General features: G+C 39.9%; 1 protein-coding gene across 1 annotated transcript in view; it reads right to left on the bottom strand.

The window, feature by feature from the left end:
* Positions 1-18,937, bottom strand: part of LOC122418926 (uncharacterized) — a 48,120-nt gene that overhangs the window by 20,476 nt on the left and 8,707 nt on the right. Inside the window, exons 3-8 of the mRNA XM_043433080.1 lie at positions 8,817-9,086; positions 7,650-7,783; positions 6,295-6,967; positions 5,226-6,189; positions 4,010-4,221; positions 3,222-3,451 (exon numbers count right to left, since the gene is read on the bottom strand). Of these exons, the coding sequence (XP_043289015.1) occupies positions 3,222-3,451; positions 4,010-4,221; positions 5,226-6,189; positions 6,295-6,967; positions 7,650-7,783; positions 8,817-9,086 (2,483 nt within the window). The remainder of the gene's footprint in view (positions 1-3,221; positions 3,452-4,009; positions 4,222-5,225; positions 6,190-6,294; positions 6,968-7,649; positions 7,784-8,816; positions 9,087-18,937) is intronic.

The raw sequence follows: 18,937 nt of genomic DNA, 5'->3' as shown, positions 1-18,937 counted from the left end.
CTGCGAGCGGCCAATTCGCGTGGGCTATCGCCGCTTTACTGAAGCGAGCGCGAGTCACGATGCGGAGGCGCACCTGGGAACTTACAGAGAGGACGAAAAAAACGGAGAGAAATACAGAAAGAGAGATAGAGAGAGAGAAGAGACAAAGAGGGAGAAAGAGAACGAGGTAGAAGACTCGACAGCAGGTACGAGAATGGCCGGAACACTCATACACTTAAAAAATCCCACACACACACACACACAATGGGATCCACGTAGTTCCTCTTCTCGTCGTGGTTATAATACTGCTGCATCCCAGACGTACGGGGTGACTCGTGGCTAAACGGAGCGTGTCGCGTTACACGAGCTCGAGCAACGGGGGACCTGGCCACGACGGCAACCCCAACGACGGTGTCGATGAAACAGGTGGTCGCCTTATGACGCGCCGAATTTTTCTCTCCATTTGACGTTTCGCTGAGCGCGGGGTAAAGCTGCTCACTCGAACAAAAATTTCCGCATTGCGATAAACTCTCGCTCCTCGATTCCAATCAAAATTTTGCTAAAGCGCGATAAAAGTGTGTTAACCGAGTAACAGCTTCGGAATTATAAATACGATTTATTTCTTCCGGCTCATCGAAGTATGGAACTTTTGTTGAATGTACAAATCGACCGATAGTTGACGCACGTAAGCTGTTAGCTAATGAGCAAAATCTGGCGAATAAGTTCCATTTACTGATGTAAACGTTTTGAAATCAAACTCTGATAAATGTTAACATACTTTCTGGTTGAGAAAACACCGAAAAATTACGGAAAATGCGAAAATTTTTCGCTCGAAACGTTATTCAGAGTCAGTTTATTCTCGGACGAATAATCTTTTATATTCAAGTTTTTGTATGTGAGAAATACGAGGAAAGATAGAACGCGATTGATCGCAGATAATGTCGGTCACTGATTCGTTTGGGTATCGATCAGAAAATAAAATAGAAAGATAGAAGGCTGTGGATCGCAAATTATGATGTTGACTCAGGTGATGCTCGGAAAATGTAACGTATAAGTGGAACAACAGACTAAGTTTCAAAGCCAAAAAGTTAGAACACGAGTATTCGCCATGAAAATACGAATTTTCGAAAAGTTTACGGGCATAAGATTTATTCACTTGTAACTGATAAATATTATCGACGAAATTTGATGATTAATCGTACTGATAAAACTGAAAAAATCCGATGGATCGCGGAAGTGTAATTTTTCGCTCATTCGCCGGATAAGCGAACGCGTATCAGTCGTAATCAATGTGACCCGCATTACCCCGACCTTCGATGACTATTGGTATCGTCAGATATTTCGGTGCTTGAATTCAAAATTTTCATTTGGCTAAAAGTTTTTGTCGGTAAGCTCTGTATTCGTGAAATTTAGTTTTTATCGCTTCAATCGCATTCCTTTATTCGTCGACACACCCGTTATATAGGCCTTCTCTTGTAGCTCGTCCTCGTGTTACGTACAATGAAACGGTGGATGTTTGTTGTACACACAGACACACGGAGCTGCTTAAAGTCTACCTACGATTCCAGCTTGCTTTTCTCCGTCTCAGCAGCGCTCTCGCAACGCTCCGTTTCGTCTCGCTCTCTTCAATGTTGTTCACATATGTGTGTATGAAGAAGAGGGAGAATATGGAAAAGAAACAAATTCGCGGATTTGTCTCTTATGGGATTTCAGCCCAAAGCTCCTTGCACCAAGAACTCTTTGCGCCTCCATTCACGGTTTTTCTCCGCGTGATCAACTTTCGTGATCTCTTTCATCGTCGTGACACGGATTCGTGGCTTCACCAATCATTTTTCTCTCAACACTCGTGACGCTGTTATTTCCGGATGGCTTTTTTACCACCGGCCCGACCACGGCACGAAAAAAACACAATGCTTCGACGACGCGATGTTCGTGTTCGTTCGGAAATCGTTTCGGAATTCTTCTTACGTATTCACTCAAAATCGTACTATCTTCGGTCGCTATCGTCGTAGGTACACGCGCACCTCGTCGTCGGGCGTACACGTCTTTTCCGATCCCCTGTGCATGTGTTTCTCTTTCCGTACGTGCGACGAACTCGACAATCGGTCAATGATTACCTGCCCACAACAAAAAAAGTACAACAGCAGCTGCCGCGTAGAATACAAGAAAATACATCGATACGAGGACCGTTACGAAAAGCTGAAGAAGCCTCGTGCCGTTCATTGTCATTCGCGTTTTACAATGTTTTTAATAACTAAGAACTCCGAATAACCGAGGTCGGTTATTTTTCTTGGCAGCGATTGTAAATACTACTCATTAAAAATGGTGTTACGTAATAACAATGTGGTAACTGAAGTGTCAAACGGTGTGTGCTCTTTTTCATCCTCGGAGAGACAAAAAGTGTAGAACCGTTGCCCTCAAATTTTTTTTGCCAACTGACTTTTTTTCCGGTCTTCGAACACAATTTAACGTAACGGCTCTGCTGATTACACGTGAGAAATGTGAATTTTTCTCAACGTGGCAGTTCAATTATACGTAAAAACTTGCCAATTTTCGTTAGTTTCGATGTTTCGGGATGAGGAAAATTCGTTTTCGTACTAAATCCTTTTCCATGGTTCTTTTGTGTCAGTTTCCTTTGATTTCAGTCGTTAACTTCGTTTCTTATTTCACTTCAATTTTAAGACATTCACCTCGAAGCGATGTTGTTCGAAACAAACTTTTGCTTTATTGTAGCTCCGGGTATTTCTTCGGCAAGTCGATGCAAACGATGAACAAAGTACGTACGTCTATCAGTCCTTGGTAAACCGTACTGAACCTCTACGGAAAAAGACCTCGCGCGGCTACGGCCAACTCCATGGCTTCGTTAATCAATGCAGCTTATCGTAAACATCAAGAGGCCACATGGCAAGCTCAAGTATTCAATCTCGTGTCGCGTTGTTAAGGTACTTCCAGTTGGGCTTTTATTTGTAATATTTTTTCGTAAATACGTGCCATATTTCGAGTGAATTTACCGTTTCGCAGAATCGTATGCGAGAATCTCACGAGAAACGTTAGTATTTCGCGTTCTGCGACAATAAAACTAGAGCGACAGTAAAAGTTATTAAATTCATTGGAATTTATGCGAATTCTTTGATAAATTTTTGACTTTACAGTTTTAAGTATTTTGTAGAAACCAAGAAGTAAATAAAATGTGCAGGAGAATTTGATAAGCCGGTGAAATCGATCCTGTTTTATTGGCTTACCCTGCGCATCGAACTGACGACGTCGTCGCAGCATTGTTCGTCCTTGAGACGATCCAGGACCTCGTGAGTGACAATCCTCGTGCGGTTCGTCCTCACCAGCACTCGTAGCGCTGTCCCGTTGAATGGGCTCGTCGTTTCCCAATGACGGGCCTAAACCATTTCCGCCAGTGCCAAACAGTTTGACTCGTCTTGCTAGATCAGCATAACTGTTCAGTCCAGATTCGCTCAATCTAGAATTCATGAATTCTTGTTAAGCATTGTAATATTTTGGGACACACGCATGTACAATCTTACCCCGAATCTGTAGAAGTCGTTGTAAACATTCGGGTGGATTTGTTTTTCTTCAATTTTTAAAATAATCATTGGAATGAAAAGATTCTTTGAAAAATTACTCCGAATTAACAAAGTAAAAACAAATCGTTCCTTTTGTAGGTATTCATTTTTGTGACTAGAACAATTGCAATAAGCAACAACTTTTTTTCGAATAACGGAATCGCGATACCAAACTTTTGAGTGGTTATTTCCTACAAATTTTTCAGAATTTCTCACCGAAACATGAAAAATCGTATTTTTTTTTTAGTATATTTCCAGTGAGCCACTGTAAATAATTGGAATAATCTTTTCCAATTTGATTCAATTTGTTACTAATGTTGCAATAATAGAGATAAAATTCTGAAAAGTAGTACTACTCATGTTCACGTCTTCGAGAAACCCACTCAAACGGTGTTATTTACGTTTGTAGTTTGTTTTTCGGTTACTTTTTAAAATCATTTATATAATCGTCTCACCTAACGCTCTCACTACCGCTGCTTTCGTATCTTGCACTGCTGTTCGATTCGCGTCTCGTTCGTGTTATCGCATCTCTTATTCTCTGAGATGCTGAGGAGGAGTCGCCGTTCCCAATTTTTCGTGGAAGCGCGGGTGTCGGTTCGCTCTCGCTTTCACGTGGACTGTAACGCGATGATCGTGTGCTCAAGGGACTAGCTTCAGGAGAAAGATGCTGCAAACGTAAGTAAAGATTGATTTCTCGTGTTGTGGATAATTTTAATCAAACGTTTAACATTAGGACAATAAAAAATGATAAATAAAATACTGATATTTAGCGTTTTTTATTTAGCGAAAAATCCTCATTAAGGAAGTTAACACGAATCTAATGGAAATCGAAAATTGCAACTTTAAGACTTGACATTTTGAAATATGCTAGAAATATACACCATGCGTCTATTCCCGGAATTATTAGAGGATCTGCCGTCTACTTATCGACAAATCAATGAGCAAAAATCACATTTTTTGAAGGGTTATACGTAGACTCTTATGACAGGTACACTCCCTGTGTGATGATTTGAATTTAATGGACTAGGATCCTCCCAACTTTGAAGAGCCAAAAACGAAAATAAGCAGGAAGTGGAATGATTTTCGAGACCAATAATGTCTTAAAAAACCCTTGTTACCGTTGAAAATAACTTGGAAATGGAAAAAGAATAAACACTTTTTGAGGTTAACGAGTAATAACGGCATAAACAGCGGAAGTTTCGACAACCCCATGAGCCAGCTGGTTTAAGAGTATGGATCAGTCGACTAAGCTCGCTTGGAATTTTTGAAATTGAAATTCTCTGACACGGTTTGACCGATTAAAAAAAGGCTCTGTCAGCCTACGCAGAACGATGGCAAAAATCGACTGACAGAGCCTTTTTTTAATCGGTCAAACTGTGTCAAAGAATTTCGATTTCGAAATTTGCAGCTATCTCTGTTTAGCCGCATATAAATAGAAGATGGCTGTTGTCACATTTTGCTTGACGGTTTTAATAAGAAAGTATTTTAACCGCTATATTCAAAATTTATCAATCTTAACAAATAAATTACACATAATTTGAATAGCTGCGAGAATAAATTTTAATCGTTTTTTTGATCATCAAGAGAGCAAAAAAGTGCAGTTGCTTTTTTGAATCACAAGTAACGCAAGATCTTCCTTAATAGCTGTGGGAAAAAAAATGTAGAACTCACGCTCGAGGAACGTCGGTTGAGAGTTTCATCGGTATCGTCCGGATTTGAAAATTCTTCTTTCGAAAATTTCCGGCGAACGACTTGTATATCCTCGACTCTCTTGAGACAGAACGATTCGTTGTTTATTTTTTTTTCTCCGATAATGGCACCGGGAAAATCAGCTTCACGGCAACTACTCGTATCGATAATTATTTCTTTGTTCTTGAAAACTGGCTCGATGAATTCATTCGCTCCCGGTTTTGGCATAACCGGAGTTTCGACGATGTGCATACTTTCAATCTCTTTCTCAATTTCCTCGCGACTGATTTTCACATTTAGTTCGATGTTGTCCACGCTATCTTCAGAGTGGGTTATTGGCTTTGCTTCCAAAATATCCAGAGGTTCCTCCATCATTGTTTTTTCGTTCGCCATTTTTGGCGGCTCAACGATCGCTCGATCGTTTTTCGGAGATTCGTCGATGACGATATTCTCTTCTTCCGAGAATAATAAACGTTCGGAGTTTTGCGTTTCGAAAACGTTACTGTTCTCTTTTCCGAATGTTCTTGTCTTGCCTTGCTCACTCGGACACGACTTGGATCTCGTTATCGTATCACCCACTCGTTCTACCTCGTTTCTATCTTGTTTCTCGTCCTTGCACTGCGTTTTTTGTGTTCGTGCGATGCACAAACTCGGCAAGCTCGTAGCTTCTCTACCCACGTCCTCACGACTGTCACGTCGAAATATCCTCACCCCACTTTTTTGATCCTCGCGCGAATACGACGGTGAGAAATACGAGCTACGATTTTCCTCTTGTCGAATACTTTCCCGCCGGATCCCTTTCGATGTTTGCCGCACGTCGTCTCGACTGTCTTGACGTTTGAGCTTTTCCGAGTCTTTGTTACGAGGGGAAAACAATTTCGGTATATGACTCGGCGTGCTTATGTCCTCTCTGCTTCTTCGGAGATCGTCGGTGCTTCCACGATATCTGAAATGTTAAAATATTATGATGCTCACCGGAAGAAATATAATTTTGCCGTTGACAAAATTATCGTATAAAGTTGTGCTTTCTTTCTCTCGTAGAAAAATTTACCTCTGAGGTATCAAGGACCGTTTTGCGGTTTCTTGTGGACTCCCGATATCCTCGAACTCGCGAGAATTTCTACGAAATATTGGTATACTGGATTTTCTATCGCCATGTTTGGGTGTTTGTTTGTTCTCATTTCCGATTCTCGTAATTATTCTCGGCGGTTTTATAAGTGAAACCCGTGGTTGTGAATTTTCTTGTGCAGAAGAAACATCCGTCGGTTCGTTTTTTCCTCGTTCGTTCGTTGTTTCACGTTCGTTTTTCCGTCGTTTATTCGTCTCTGCTAAAGTGGTATCATCGAATTCCGAAATCTTATGTTTTTTCTCAATATTTATTTCATTTTTCGTCGATAACTGCAAAGTCTCGTATTTGAGATTCTTAGCACTTTTTGAGTCGAACGAGTCGATGCTTCGCTCGTCATAAAAGCTGTCATTCATACGATTGACCTTGGACTTTTCAGTCAGAACAATATTCTCGACACTCTGTCGATGAATCACTTGTGAATTATCGTCATTATGGATCCTTGATATTTCATTCGGTTCAGGCAGCCCGGGAAAGTTCGATTCGTCGATATCGTCCTCGTCAACGTTCCTTTCGTATATTTTTTCGCGTATCGGTAAACTCCTGTAGATTCTGAACGCCGGTGATTTTCTCGAGATCGACCAACGTGCCGGCGGACCTGTGTGAAATTTATTCCTTCGTTAAATTATTATCGTCATAGTTTAACTCTGTAATTTTCATGACGCTGAAGTTTGCAACGTTGGAGTCCAACGAAATGATTAAAAAAAAACCTCCAATAATTCGAGTAATTCTCCAATTTCATTTTTTGTCGAATCCGCAATTCGTAGTTTTTCAGTCTGCGCTGATACTTCGTTATGTAAAAAATTGGTGAATTACAAATGTTTTTTTTGTTCATTTCGTTGGACTCCAACGTTGCAAACTTCAGCGTCGTTAATTTTCAAATTTTTATTCAATTATCAACTCAAATCGTTATCGTGCATCAGGAACACGTTCCCGAGAACGAAATACCATTTTTCAAATGAGTCTCGAACTCTTACGATTAAAACTGATTCAGAATCAAATCAATCAGATTTAAAAAAGTGCCACCGTGCAAAATTTCCCTGAAAAATATGCTTTGCTCCCGGAAATTATTATCCACTGATTCGTAGGACATTGCATTTGAAGACGCATATGCGAAAGACTTTCCGAGTAAATTTTTAATCATGAAATTTAATCTTCCACAATTTGAAAGTCCAAGAATTTCGGCAAACCGTTCGAATCAAAAAGACAACAAGTTTTATTCATTTCGCACAATTGAGATGAGATATTGTCCGGCTTATGAAAAATTTCCGCCTTCTCACCACTTATCGTCCAAGCTCGACGAATGCTACGCTTGATAATGTCAACAGGAGAATTCTTCTTGGCAACGACGAAACGGGGCTTGGTCAACGTGGCTGTCTCGTATATCCAATCTCCGGTTGCAGAGCGGAGTTCTCTGAAATATAAAGAAGCCAAGTGGCCTTTTATTAAATACATATATATGGAGGATGTCGAGGCGTCGAAGCGAGCAATGCGGGGTCTTTGTTTGGTGCACCGTTGTAGCTACAACGATGTATTCACTTGAAACAACATGGGGAAAACACGAGTGAGAAAAATATGAAAAATTCATCTGCCAATGAGTGGTGCGAGTGTCAAGGAACGCTTGTAGTTTTATGCGAATGTGACGAGTATTTTTCACGACCCTGAAGTTTGCAGCGTTGGAGTCCAACGAAATTAGCGAAGAAAATAACACTTGTAATTCATCGATTATTTATTTCATGAATCATTAGACTGAAAAACTACGAATTGGAGAATTGCTGGAATTATTAGAGTTCTTTTTACATCATTTCGTTGGACTCCAACGTTGCAAACTTCAGCGTCATTACTTTTCATTGCTCAAAGATGATTTGAAGGACTGGTACGTATTTTTGGATATATCACTAAACAAAAATTGCGACTGTCGTTTAATTATGTTGTCTATGGGCAAGAGCTCCATAAATTCCGTTATAAAATAGCAAATAAATTTTCAAATGTTTTGAAGGAATCCGAGGGCCCAATAATTTCGATTTTTTAAATATCATTTGATTTCTCAATTGTTTCAAAGTTTCACCGAACGTTCGGTTGATCGATTGAAATAGATATTCAAGTTTCCGCACGATTGTAAGCAGGCCACAGTGAATGTCCGTGAATCGTTCGAATTGCAGATGAATTCGGATTGAATTTCGAGATGGTATACATGATTCGAAGTATCGGTAAGTGATTGTAAGTGGTTTGAAGCGTTGGTAAGTTGAGACGAGTAGCTCAGAGTGTTTCTCGACGTCTGTGAGCCTTCTACGAGTGATTTAACGTGCGAGCAAGTTTCTCGAATGCCTTGGTAGTGTTCGTCAATGTTTTCGAGTATTCGAGAGGGAGGAGTGCTTGTCGCGTTTTCTTCCTTTTTCCGGAGCCGTAATGCACTTTATTATAACGCAGAGGATAGTTGAACTCACGCTATCTTGTGGCAAACAGCACAGAGCCAGTCAGCTCCTTGTTGTTCCCCCTTGTTGTTTGCCCCGTTGGACCCCCTGAACTCACGGCACTGCCGGCACACTCTGTGCCTGCAACGCGGACAGGAGGCCCCGGTGTTGTAAAATCTACCGAAGGCTCCGCCGCATCTCGCGCATCTACGTCCTTGAATCGGGTTCTCAGCGAGACTTCTGCTCGCTCCTGTGCCTCCTCGTCTCCTCGACAATTGCTCCTGCCGTTCCGCCTTCCTCCTTCTGCGAACAATTTTCAACGATAAGAACACCATCTTTTCATATGCATTTTTCAGTTAAATAGGTCGTAGTAAAAAAAGAAGATTCGTCGTGAGAGCAATACGCAAAAAGTATGCTAATTATTTTTGTTTTTTCTCGACGATGAACCAACGCGACGCGTATTGAAAATGAATTTACGATTTTTCGCTTGAATTTAATAACACGTATTGTCAGGGGCGCGAGTCACGCACGTGTGATACCACTTTTTTTTGCCACTCGCTGCCCAAAATGAGCAAACCCCGCGCAGGCATCATTTTCAAAAGTTCCACATTGCACTTTCCGTCAAGTTTTACCAAATCGAATTTTTTTTCCACTTCCTCATGAAAGATGACGCATCGATGGTGTTTAATTGACAGTAAATAATTGCAATAAATTGGAGAACCGATGAAACTCGAACTGAGAGTGAGAAAAATTGTCGATAAAAATAATGTTGAAGCAAAATATTTTATCGAAGCAACGAGTTTCACGAGCCCTTCGTAAACTCGCTGATCGATAGCATTTGCTTTCCTTATCTACGCAGAATTGACTGACCAACGCTGGAGTTTTACTTGCGAATATAAAAATCGCAGCGATTCAGAATCGGGAATATATGTTCGGGTCGAGCGAGTTCGAAAGAGCGACAACGCGGAGCAGCAAAGAGTTGTGTTTCATACTCCAAGACTCGTACGTATAGTAGTACGTCCGGCCGGTAGGAAGTTTTTGTACCCCGCGAGTATATTTATATATGGGAAATTCCAGACGGAATCGACGGATTCGTTCACTATAGAAACGTTGGACGACAACTCATTCGAGAGTGAATAAATACGAAAATTCTCTTCCCACTCAGCCGAATCTCCTTTTACTTTTTTAACACACTTTTTCGCACGATTATTCCCTTTCGAGAAACACTCCAAAAGTGACTCAAAAATGAATAGTGATCGGAGCTCTCTGCTGGTTTCCCCAAACGGATCAAACAATATATCGCAAGTCTTTCACCGAATTGTTTTTTTCATTGACACGATGAAATTCTTTTCCCACTACACACACACACACACACACAAGATCTGATCTAAGGGGAGAAGAGCTGGGTTTGAAGAAATTATACGCGAGGGTTATGAATTTGTATTGCCAGCGTATAATCGCCCATAGACATGCGTCTGTATGTACACACGAATGTTTATAAAATACAGTAAGACTCTCTCAAGAAATAGAGCCAACACAGGCTGTACCGAACATACAGTGATAACGTACGTATTCATTCTCCAAGTTGCGGCCAAGACGAAGAACTGAGAGAGAGAGAGAAAGAGAGAAAGAGAGGGAGAGAGAAAAGCGAAGCTGCTCCTTCGTTACTAACACTTCCGTGCACGCATGAAGATATAGTAATAGAATATGCACGAAGAAACGTCACTCTTGTACTCCCACCTTGGAAATGATGAAGCGTATAGAGCACCCTTAAGCAAGACTACAGTCGGAAATAACGTGTGTACACCAGAGCGTACTGAGAAGTCGCGAATAAAAATACGATGCACTATTTCCGGCTCGTTATATCCTATAATTTATCATTCAATATTCGCTGGCCTCGCTCTCACGAGTTTTTCGACCTTTCAACGAATCGTTGCAGCCTAAGGATTTCATTATTATTGCGGTTTCAAAGGATTTGTCGTATCGGAGGAATAAATGTGAGGGCTCGATTCTTGCGACTGTTGGAGGAGCTCGATGGATGATAAATCGTATTTCTAACTGAAAAGATTCTTCGAATAATCAACATTTAAAAATGCATGGTTTTTTAATTTGAAAAATCGAATAGATTTTTCCCACTTTACTAATCTCCCCACAGAAACTTTCTTGTGAGATTTCACAAGAAAATGATGATTCACGACTCGGATTATTTCCCGGATGAATTATTAATGCGAGTATGATTTTCATATTTTAGTACGCCTATTTTCTCGGTTGTCAATCGTTGTATCTCTCGAAGGCTGAGTTAAACGATACGGAAAGCCGCGGAGAAGTCGATTCTGTTATCGGTTCTGCGGTATACACTCTCCCGGTACCTTTTACAACGAGTTCATACACGGAACTGTGATGCGGTGTGTGCTGCAGCGAAGAAAGAGAGAGAGGAGAGAGGGGGGATGCAGCAAATGCGATATCGAAGGTATATTGGTGGTTTTAACGGTCTGCGACGATCTGGCGATGTAGGTAACTCGCGTCTATTATAAATATACTAATAAATTAACGTCAGAAGGACGTAAGGTCAATGTTTCCAAAGGTTCTATAAATCATCGAACAAGTCTAGGAATTTATTTTCTTCAAAATTCCCATATTTTCAATATTATTTAGTCAGAAGCATTTTCAATAATTCATCAAACCTCCGAAGCCCCTTTTTCACGTCTCTATACGCGAAAAACTATTCTACTCGGTCTCGAATGAGACGAAAAGCTCGTTCGAAAAATATACTAAAGAAAAAACACCGTCGAACGTGTTCAAAGACACTTTTGTTGTGGTAGAATCGAGACTATTTTCCATTTGATCTATCCCTTCGGTTCGTCGTCGTTCTTAGTTCCCTATTTTTCCCATTCGTAATAATGCGATGATCCAGCACGTATCACACAAACGTGATCCCTACGAATGCAACGCGCTATCCTGCTCTGCATAACGATGATGGAAATTGAAACGAATTTTGGGAAGCGATCGAATTTATTTGTCGAAAGACAATCAAACTGTTGGAAGCTGGGACTCGCGTCCCTTGCGAGCACTCTCAAACGGAGTAGTTCATGATTCCGATATACATTGGTTCACTTTCTCCGCTGTCTGCCTCTCGATAGAGGCCTTACGCTGTGCATTATTCACAATTTATTATGTATTGTAACTGGACGAATTTTTTGATACCAGTTGCGCGGAGCATTATATTCTCGATAAATATTCTCTTCACTTTTAAACGGAGCTCCAGTTAAGCGACATCATTATTTTTATCGGTAGAGGAAAAAACTTGAAAAATCATCGAATCGATCGAATGCTGTGGTGCGTCATTTGATTTCACACACAAAACACTCCGATAAATTAACACTCGCGTTCGGTTGATTTCTATACGGGATGCAATATTATCTGCGGTGCGCTGATGTTTAGTATACTTTTGGTTACCTATGATCGCGTTTTTTCTTGTTTCGTTTTAAATTACGGAATAACGATTGTTGCTAAATATTCTCTGTCGTATGAATTGAAATCTCGATTGTTCGGCAAGGAAAAGCTTTTGTTCCGTGTCTCTCGGGCACAAGAGTCTCTCTCACCGGCACAGAGCTATACACTAACCGCGTTCGCTTTCTGAGTTGACCGCGAGGTACGAGACGCGTGTATGGTTCCTTCGCAAAGGCAGCGGGGGCGTCTCGAGTCTCTCTTTCTCGCTCTTTCTTTATCCTTTTTTTACCTTTCTCATTCTCCGCTTCTCTCTCTCTCTCTCTTTCTCGAGGGATACACGTTCCAGTTCAGGGTAATTCGGACCACTGACTCAGTTCCAGACTTTCAACACCCATTCCATTGCGAGTACGATGATCGAAGATTTCTTTAAGGATGTATATAAGGTCAATTCCGCAGTACATCTATTTATTTTTTAAGGTTATGTGTTATGTTAAAATGTCAATGGCAAATCATTTCTGTTTGCATTTTATAATTTTTAATAAAAAAAACTATGTCATGTTGAATCATAATTTACAATTTTTAATAAAATTAATATCCAATTTGATAAGTGTGGTCAAGCACAAGCGAGCCAATCAAATTACATGTTCAATATGGCGGACGTACTAACTACAGAACGCCGCTGAAACGTCAAAAATTAACCCCAAATATCTCCACAACGACATCGGAAACGGTAGTTTTTTTTTACGTGAAAAAATCGATAAAAGTTTGAAGTTTCTAAAAATTTTGTTTGGCCGTGCGTTGACAACGATTCACATACTTTTTTATCATTTTAGTTCGATTTTGTCAACTTCCGGTACAAATGACACGGAGTTAAATGCGGCTTTAATTCTTAAATATTTCTTTTTAACCATCGGCTAAGTACCTTTTTCTTTTTTTCAATCGATGCAACGTGATCAACTCTATTAAATATTTCAAATTCATGAAAAATTTGACGCGTCGATATTTTTTTTACATACGCATCCTTAATTTCACCAACGTGTGAGGCGAGCAATAAAAAAAACGATTTTGCAAATGAGCATAGAAAGAAGATTTTCTTATGAAAAACGTTTCAATCAGGATCGCGTAACAATAAATTCGAATACAGCTCGGCTTCGCGTGTATTTTTGAGCCGATCAAAAACAACATTGTCTCCGGGCAGGAGTGGTCCAAATTTGTACCAACCGCTGCATACACGCGTATCTCTGTGTACGAATACATACGCGGAGTGTAGGTTTGCTTTGGAGTAAATAAGCAATGTGCACAGTATATATTTCCAATGCCGAACTCCCTCCGCCCGAGGGCCTATAGTCACCTCTTTCTCTTTTCTTTGTAGATCGTATTTTTCGTCCCCTCCTCCCCGCCCCCGCCTCTTTTTTCGGTCTCTTTCTTTCTCTGAGCCGACTTTTTAGCACCGGTCACAGCCAAATTCACTTCCATCTTCTATATGTATTACGTCTTCCGACCGAGGTCCGCGGAGAAACTCTGCAGTTCCATAGAACATTTTCGACACATGTAATCCTCGATTCTATTCTTTCGTTCGTGTCATTACTTCAATGAAAAGTGCTCGTTAGATTTCAGCTTTTTTATTTAAAAAAAACGTAAAATCGTGCTTCGGGTTCAACGAGTATTTTTTATGGCGTCGTTTCATACGTCATGGCACCTGTTTTTTGTTTTTTCAAGTTTTAAATTCTGTTGTATTTTCGGAGCAAAGTCCGTGACAAAGAGGATTTTAAAAAAAAAAAGCTTTTCTCCCGTGATTTCATGAATTCGATCACTCAAATGTTTCGTAATCAAGGATACGAGGGTGCGTCGAATTCTCAATTATCAGCTATAGTAACGTCAGAAAAACTCATTGCGATGTTTGGAACTCGAATGAGGATCTTGCGTTGTTCGTCCCGATGACGCAGATCGATCCTGGGAGCAGAGGTATCCCGAAAAATATCCCCATTTTCTCACTCGGGTGGTTCGCGCCTACGCTAATTGTGAAACGAGTGGGTAAAAACGATGCTTTCCGCACGTTGATTTAATTCTTCATGGTGAACAGGAGCTTCGTCGACAAGGCGGTGATTATTAGCTTGTTGATGCTGACGAAATGCTCACATAATCGCCTCGCGCGGTCTCGATCGTTGATCACATAAAGTGTCATAAACGTATACGTGTGTTCGGTGACGTACGTGTGCGTACGAGCGAAGAAAGAAATCACACGACGAATCCCTGGTGTCCCGAGAGAAACATTTACTGCACATATATACTCAAGCCTTAAATATCGAGCTTCAACATTCAATTTGAACGCTCAAAGACGCAAGATCAATCTTAACACATACAACCCACGATTTTTCTCGCGTACGTTCCTCTTTGGGAGTCGCGATACAAAAAAAAACACTTTTTATATCGCAATATTCGAGAGACAGTACGCCCCAAGTCCCATAGGAAATTACAGGCGACGCGCGTTCGTCTAACTTTCACTAGGATATTTGCATAGATTAGAATATTTAATTGAAATTTATCAGCTTTTAAATTTCTATGTACAATATTGAAAGGAACATTTCTCGAGAGTCTTTAAAACAGCCGATGGACGCGTGATGGCCAAATGACAGGGCTCTTCATTTTTTCTGTCTCGCGGAGTACGCGGATTTCAAGGGTTTTTCTTGGGAAAATCCCTTGGAAAAGGCCGAAGGGGTGATCTCATAAAAAACGAGGAGGAACAGGCAGTCTTGCTTCACCGGACCAAACCCCCTCAGGACCTTCCAACTTATTTTACTGATCAGAGTCTTCTATCGTTTTGCTTCAAGTCATACCTATTTTTTATATTTTCTTTTGCTGTGAATAAATATTACTCCTACAATATGTACACGAAATATGTACTGTGCGTGATGATTAACAGAGATAAATCGACACATATTTTTATTGATAAACACCGAATTGTGTGTTAAAGTTCATCAACTTTACGCTGGTGGGGAGGCTCCGATGAAGTATCTGTTTTCAATTTTTTTATAAATATGCATCTGCATAGAATTGATGAGCCAGCACACTCTAAATTCGATCCTTTCTTCATTCTGAGTCTGAATATTTATTTATTTTTCGAAGGGAAACCATTAAATGAAGCCGAACTACGAGAATCATTAAGGAGGGTGGATCACGAAATCAAAATAATCAGAATTTGATCAAATTTGGTGATAACATTCTTTGGCATCAAGTATAGAAATACAATTTTTTTCAAATTTTTTTATCACGTGGTTTTCGAATAATTGAGCGTTAAATCTAAAAAAAATTATGTTGTCTTTTATATTTTTAAAGAATATATTTACCAAATTTCATTAAATTCTTATCATTTTGAAATTCTTTATATTTTTAACATGGTTCAGCATGGCAACATTGTATCGTCGCGATCCACCCTCCTTAAGGATGAACAGGCGCGAGCAGGTTGATAATTTTGTAAAACTATCAACTGATATAGATGCAAATTTCCATGATGACACGTATTTTCACACGTATTTTTCAAAGAATCGTCTGTATTTTTTAACCGATTTTATTGCACCAAGTCTCATTTTGTTCCTCAATAGATTTTTCTTTAAATTCATTCCTTCAGAAATTATGAATGAAAAAGTTTTTTCACTCAATGGACAATTAAGCTGCAAGAGCGAAACGATCAAGTTGAAAAAACAACTACATGGTGAATTCGTGGAGGACCAGCTGAGGAACAAAATGAGACTTGTTGCAATAAAATCGATGAAAAAACGCAGATAATGCTTTGAAAAATACCAGTGAAAATGTGCCATCGTGGAAATTTGCATTTATAAGTTGATGGTTTTGCAAAACTATCGTTTTTAATATTTTTACATGTTAATAAGATATGCTGTAATACAAATCCACTAACAATACATTTAATCGGTAGATTAAACTTGGTCTAAAAGCGTTTTATTGTCAGTGGAAGTGTCAACTGTACTTTTTGGGGTTATATATGCGATGATCTCTGATCTTATCAGTCAATTGACCACGCTCAACTTTGTCAAACGTTGCCTTTTCGCAATGTATCGAATCATGTGAAAGACTCGGAATTGAATATTTTCTGCAATGAACTAAACTTAAATATTATTTACGATTAAAAAATTAAGATAACGATTTTTTAGTAATATTCTGCTGTATATGAATGACCGGGGTAATTTCTTTAAGGAGTTTCGGTACAAGCGATACAATGTTGCCATGCTAAACCATGCTACAAACATAAAAAATTTCAAAAAGTTTAGAATTTTATAAAATTTGGTGAACATATTCTTTAGTGCCAAATTTGACAATACACATTTTTTCAGATATTTCTTCTACACAATTATCGAGTAATTGATCACTAAAGTTGACGTGTATAAGCATAGCGTTTATACATTCCGGGCATAAGAAATCTGCTTTAATGCGTAATTACTCGATAACTAAGTAGAAGAAAATTTTGAAAAAATTGTGTTTTCGCACTTGATGTTGAATTCATCAATTTCTTAATACTTCTGTACCGAAACTCCTTAATAGCCATGATGGTGGCTTCTTTAATAAACTTTCGAATAATAAAATATGGGCGATGATCCCGAACAAGTCTCGTTTTTGTCACTTTCCGTCTGAGAGTCTCGATTTCATCCGAACGAGATACTTTTTATTTTGAAAACAACGTTTGGCGAACGATATCAATCATACTTTTCAAGTTATGTTCTCAGACCTGAAATTATTATTTCCATTGATTTCTATTTATTTCCGACATATTTATACGAAGTAAAGATTTTTGTGAGTATTTATTGTCAAGTGGTAAAAAATGATGTCAGTTTCTTCACTCAGAGCCCTTCAGTTCGAGTTGACTGAATCGGTTGCGTTACATCATTCGATAATTGAATACTGAAATCGTCGATCGTTCATCTGCGTAATTCATAAAATAGAAATTCGGTGTAATTTATTCCAAGGATATGAAATGGAAAAAAATTCTTTTATTACACACTGGCAATATTTTTGGTATGAAAGCTTCACGAAGACTCTGACGAGGACATTTGAAATGACTTTTTAACTTCCGTGGAAGGAAATTTGATATATTTTCAGTCTTTCGAAGTAATTATGGGAGAGATGGTCTAGCCGGAATGTCAATTACCATTATACTGCCGGTCAATACTCTAGGAATAGCTACAGTGTAATAGGATCTAAGAAAGTGTTTAATGTATAAGAGAGCTGAGGTTTTTGCAGTGTCAGTGTTTTTAGCGTGTGTTTCGTATGTGCAAGAGAGGTTCGTGGCATGACCATAACGGCACGTTGGGTCGCAGGCTACGTTTGCGAACCGTGTAAGGGGACCTTCGTTGTCGTCATCGTCTTCGTCGGTTTTTTCTCTCTCTCTCTCTCTTTCTCTCTCTTTCTCTGCAAATCCTCGCAAACCTCGCACCCTGATAAATCCTAGAGTCGCCCGAAGCTCGTGAGCTGCAGTGAGATTTTCAGTTGGAAGGACAGCATCCTCGAAAAATTGCAAATTCCTACCGGAATGCAGTTTTTCGTGTTGAGTAATCGAAAAAACAATTTTGCAGATAAAAAAAGCTGTTGGATCGTTGTATCTTTGTGTTTCGATGCAACCGAATGATTTTGTCGAATTTCCGGTTACATACGCGTTTTAGAATATTTTGTGTGGGTTTCCACCGGGTTACCGTTAACGGACAACCCGAGAAGTGATCTTTTTCTCTCATTTATTTAATTCTCTCTGTCGCTTGGAGATCTGCACCCACTGGTTTTCCTACACTGGTTTTAATTTATTATACATTCACGACAGGATATTGCGATATACCTGTCGAATCATATCTTTTTATACTCGGACGTAACGCGCGCGTACTCCCTTTTTCGTTATTACGAGAGGCTCTGATTGTTCTTTTCCACACTCGAATAACAATGTGATGCCTAATCGCGAGTTGGATTCGCTCGTTATTTACTTCTCCTAATGATGAAGGATACGCGTGGACCTTAATCTTCGATTCTTAATAATTTTCAATTCCCAGCACTGAGAAATACATTCACTCGCATGCGGCTCTTTGCTCCAACTTTCACTGTCTGCGTTCCGCCTTTGTTTCCTTCCCTTGCCCATTTTCTGCGACATCTCACCGCGGGGAAGGGATTGGCGTGATTTCGCAGCGAATACCGAGAAACCGTACATAGACTCAAACTCCCAATGCGGAGTATTCGAATTTGAAAAATTCATTATTTCATTCACGTTTCGTCGCCGAGTTTGCCTCACGTTTTCTTCCACGATTCTTTTGTACGGCCCTGGAGGAGCGAGTGAGGAAGAAAGGTAGAAGACTCCGGAGCGCCTCTGTATCGCTATGGCGTATGAGTATCCGGGACCGTGGTTTCCCGCGTGTGGTTCGTCTACCTATGATGACGAGAGAGGCAGTCGAGAGATATATGGAGGAGGAGAGTTTGCCTCGTGGCTCACACGAGTCCAGTGACTGTGGTCGTCTCTCAGTCGTGCTGTATATATCCAATGATGAGTCCATACTGTGCATGTATGCATGTAAACGTAGATAAGCACGTGGTATGGGCCATTTAACGTAGAATTCGAATGTGACCTTTTCGAATCCGGACGAAGGTTTTCCTCAATACTTTTACGATCCGAAAAATAATTAAATGTTCTTCGTTCCATCTTATTTTACCACTGT

The sequence above is a fragment of the Venturia canescens genome, chromosome 1 (genome assembly GCF_019457755.1).
Source record: "Venturia canescens isolate UGA chromosome 1, ASM1945775v1, whole genome shotgun sequence".
NCBI lineage: Eukaryota > Metazoa > Arthropoda > Insecta > Hymenoptera > Ichneumonidae > Venturia > Venturia canescens.
Note: the sequence above shows the minus strand (reverse complement) of the source record. Positions and strands in the feature narration are given on the sequence as shown.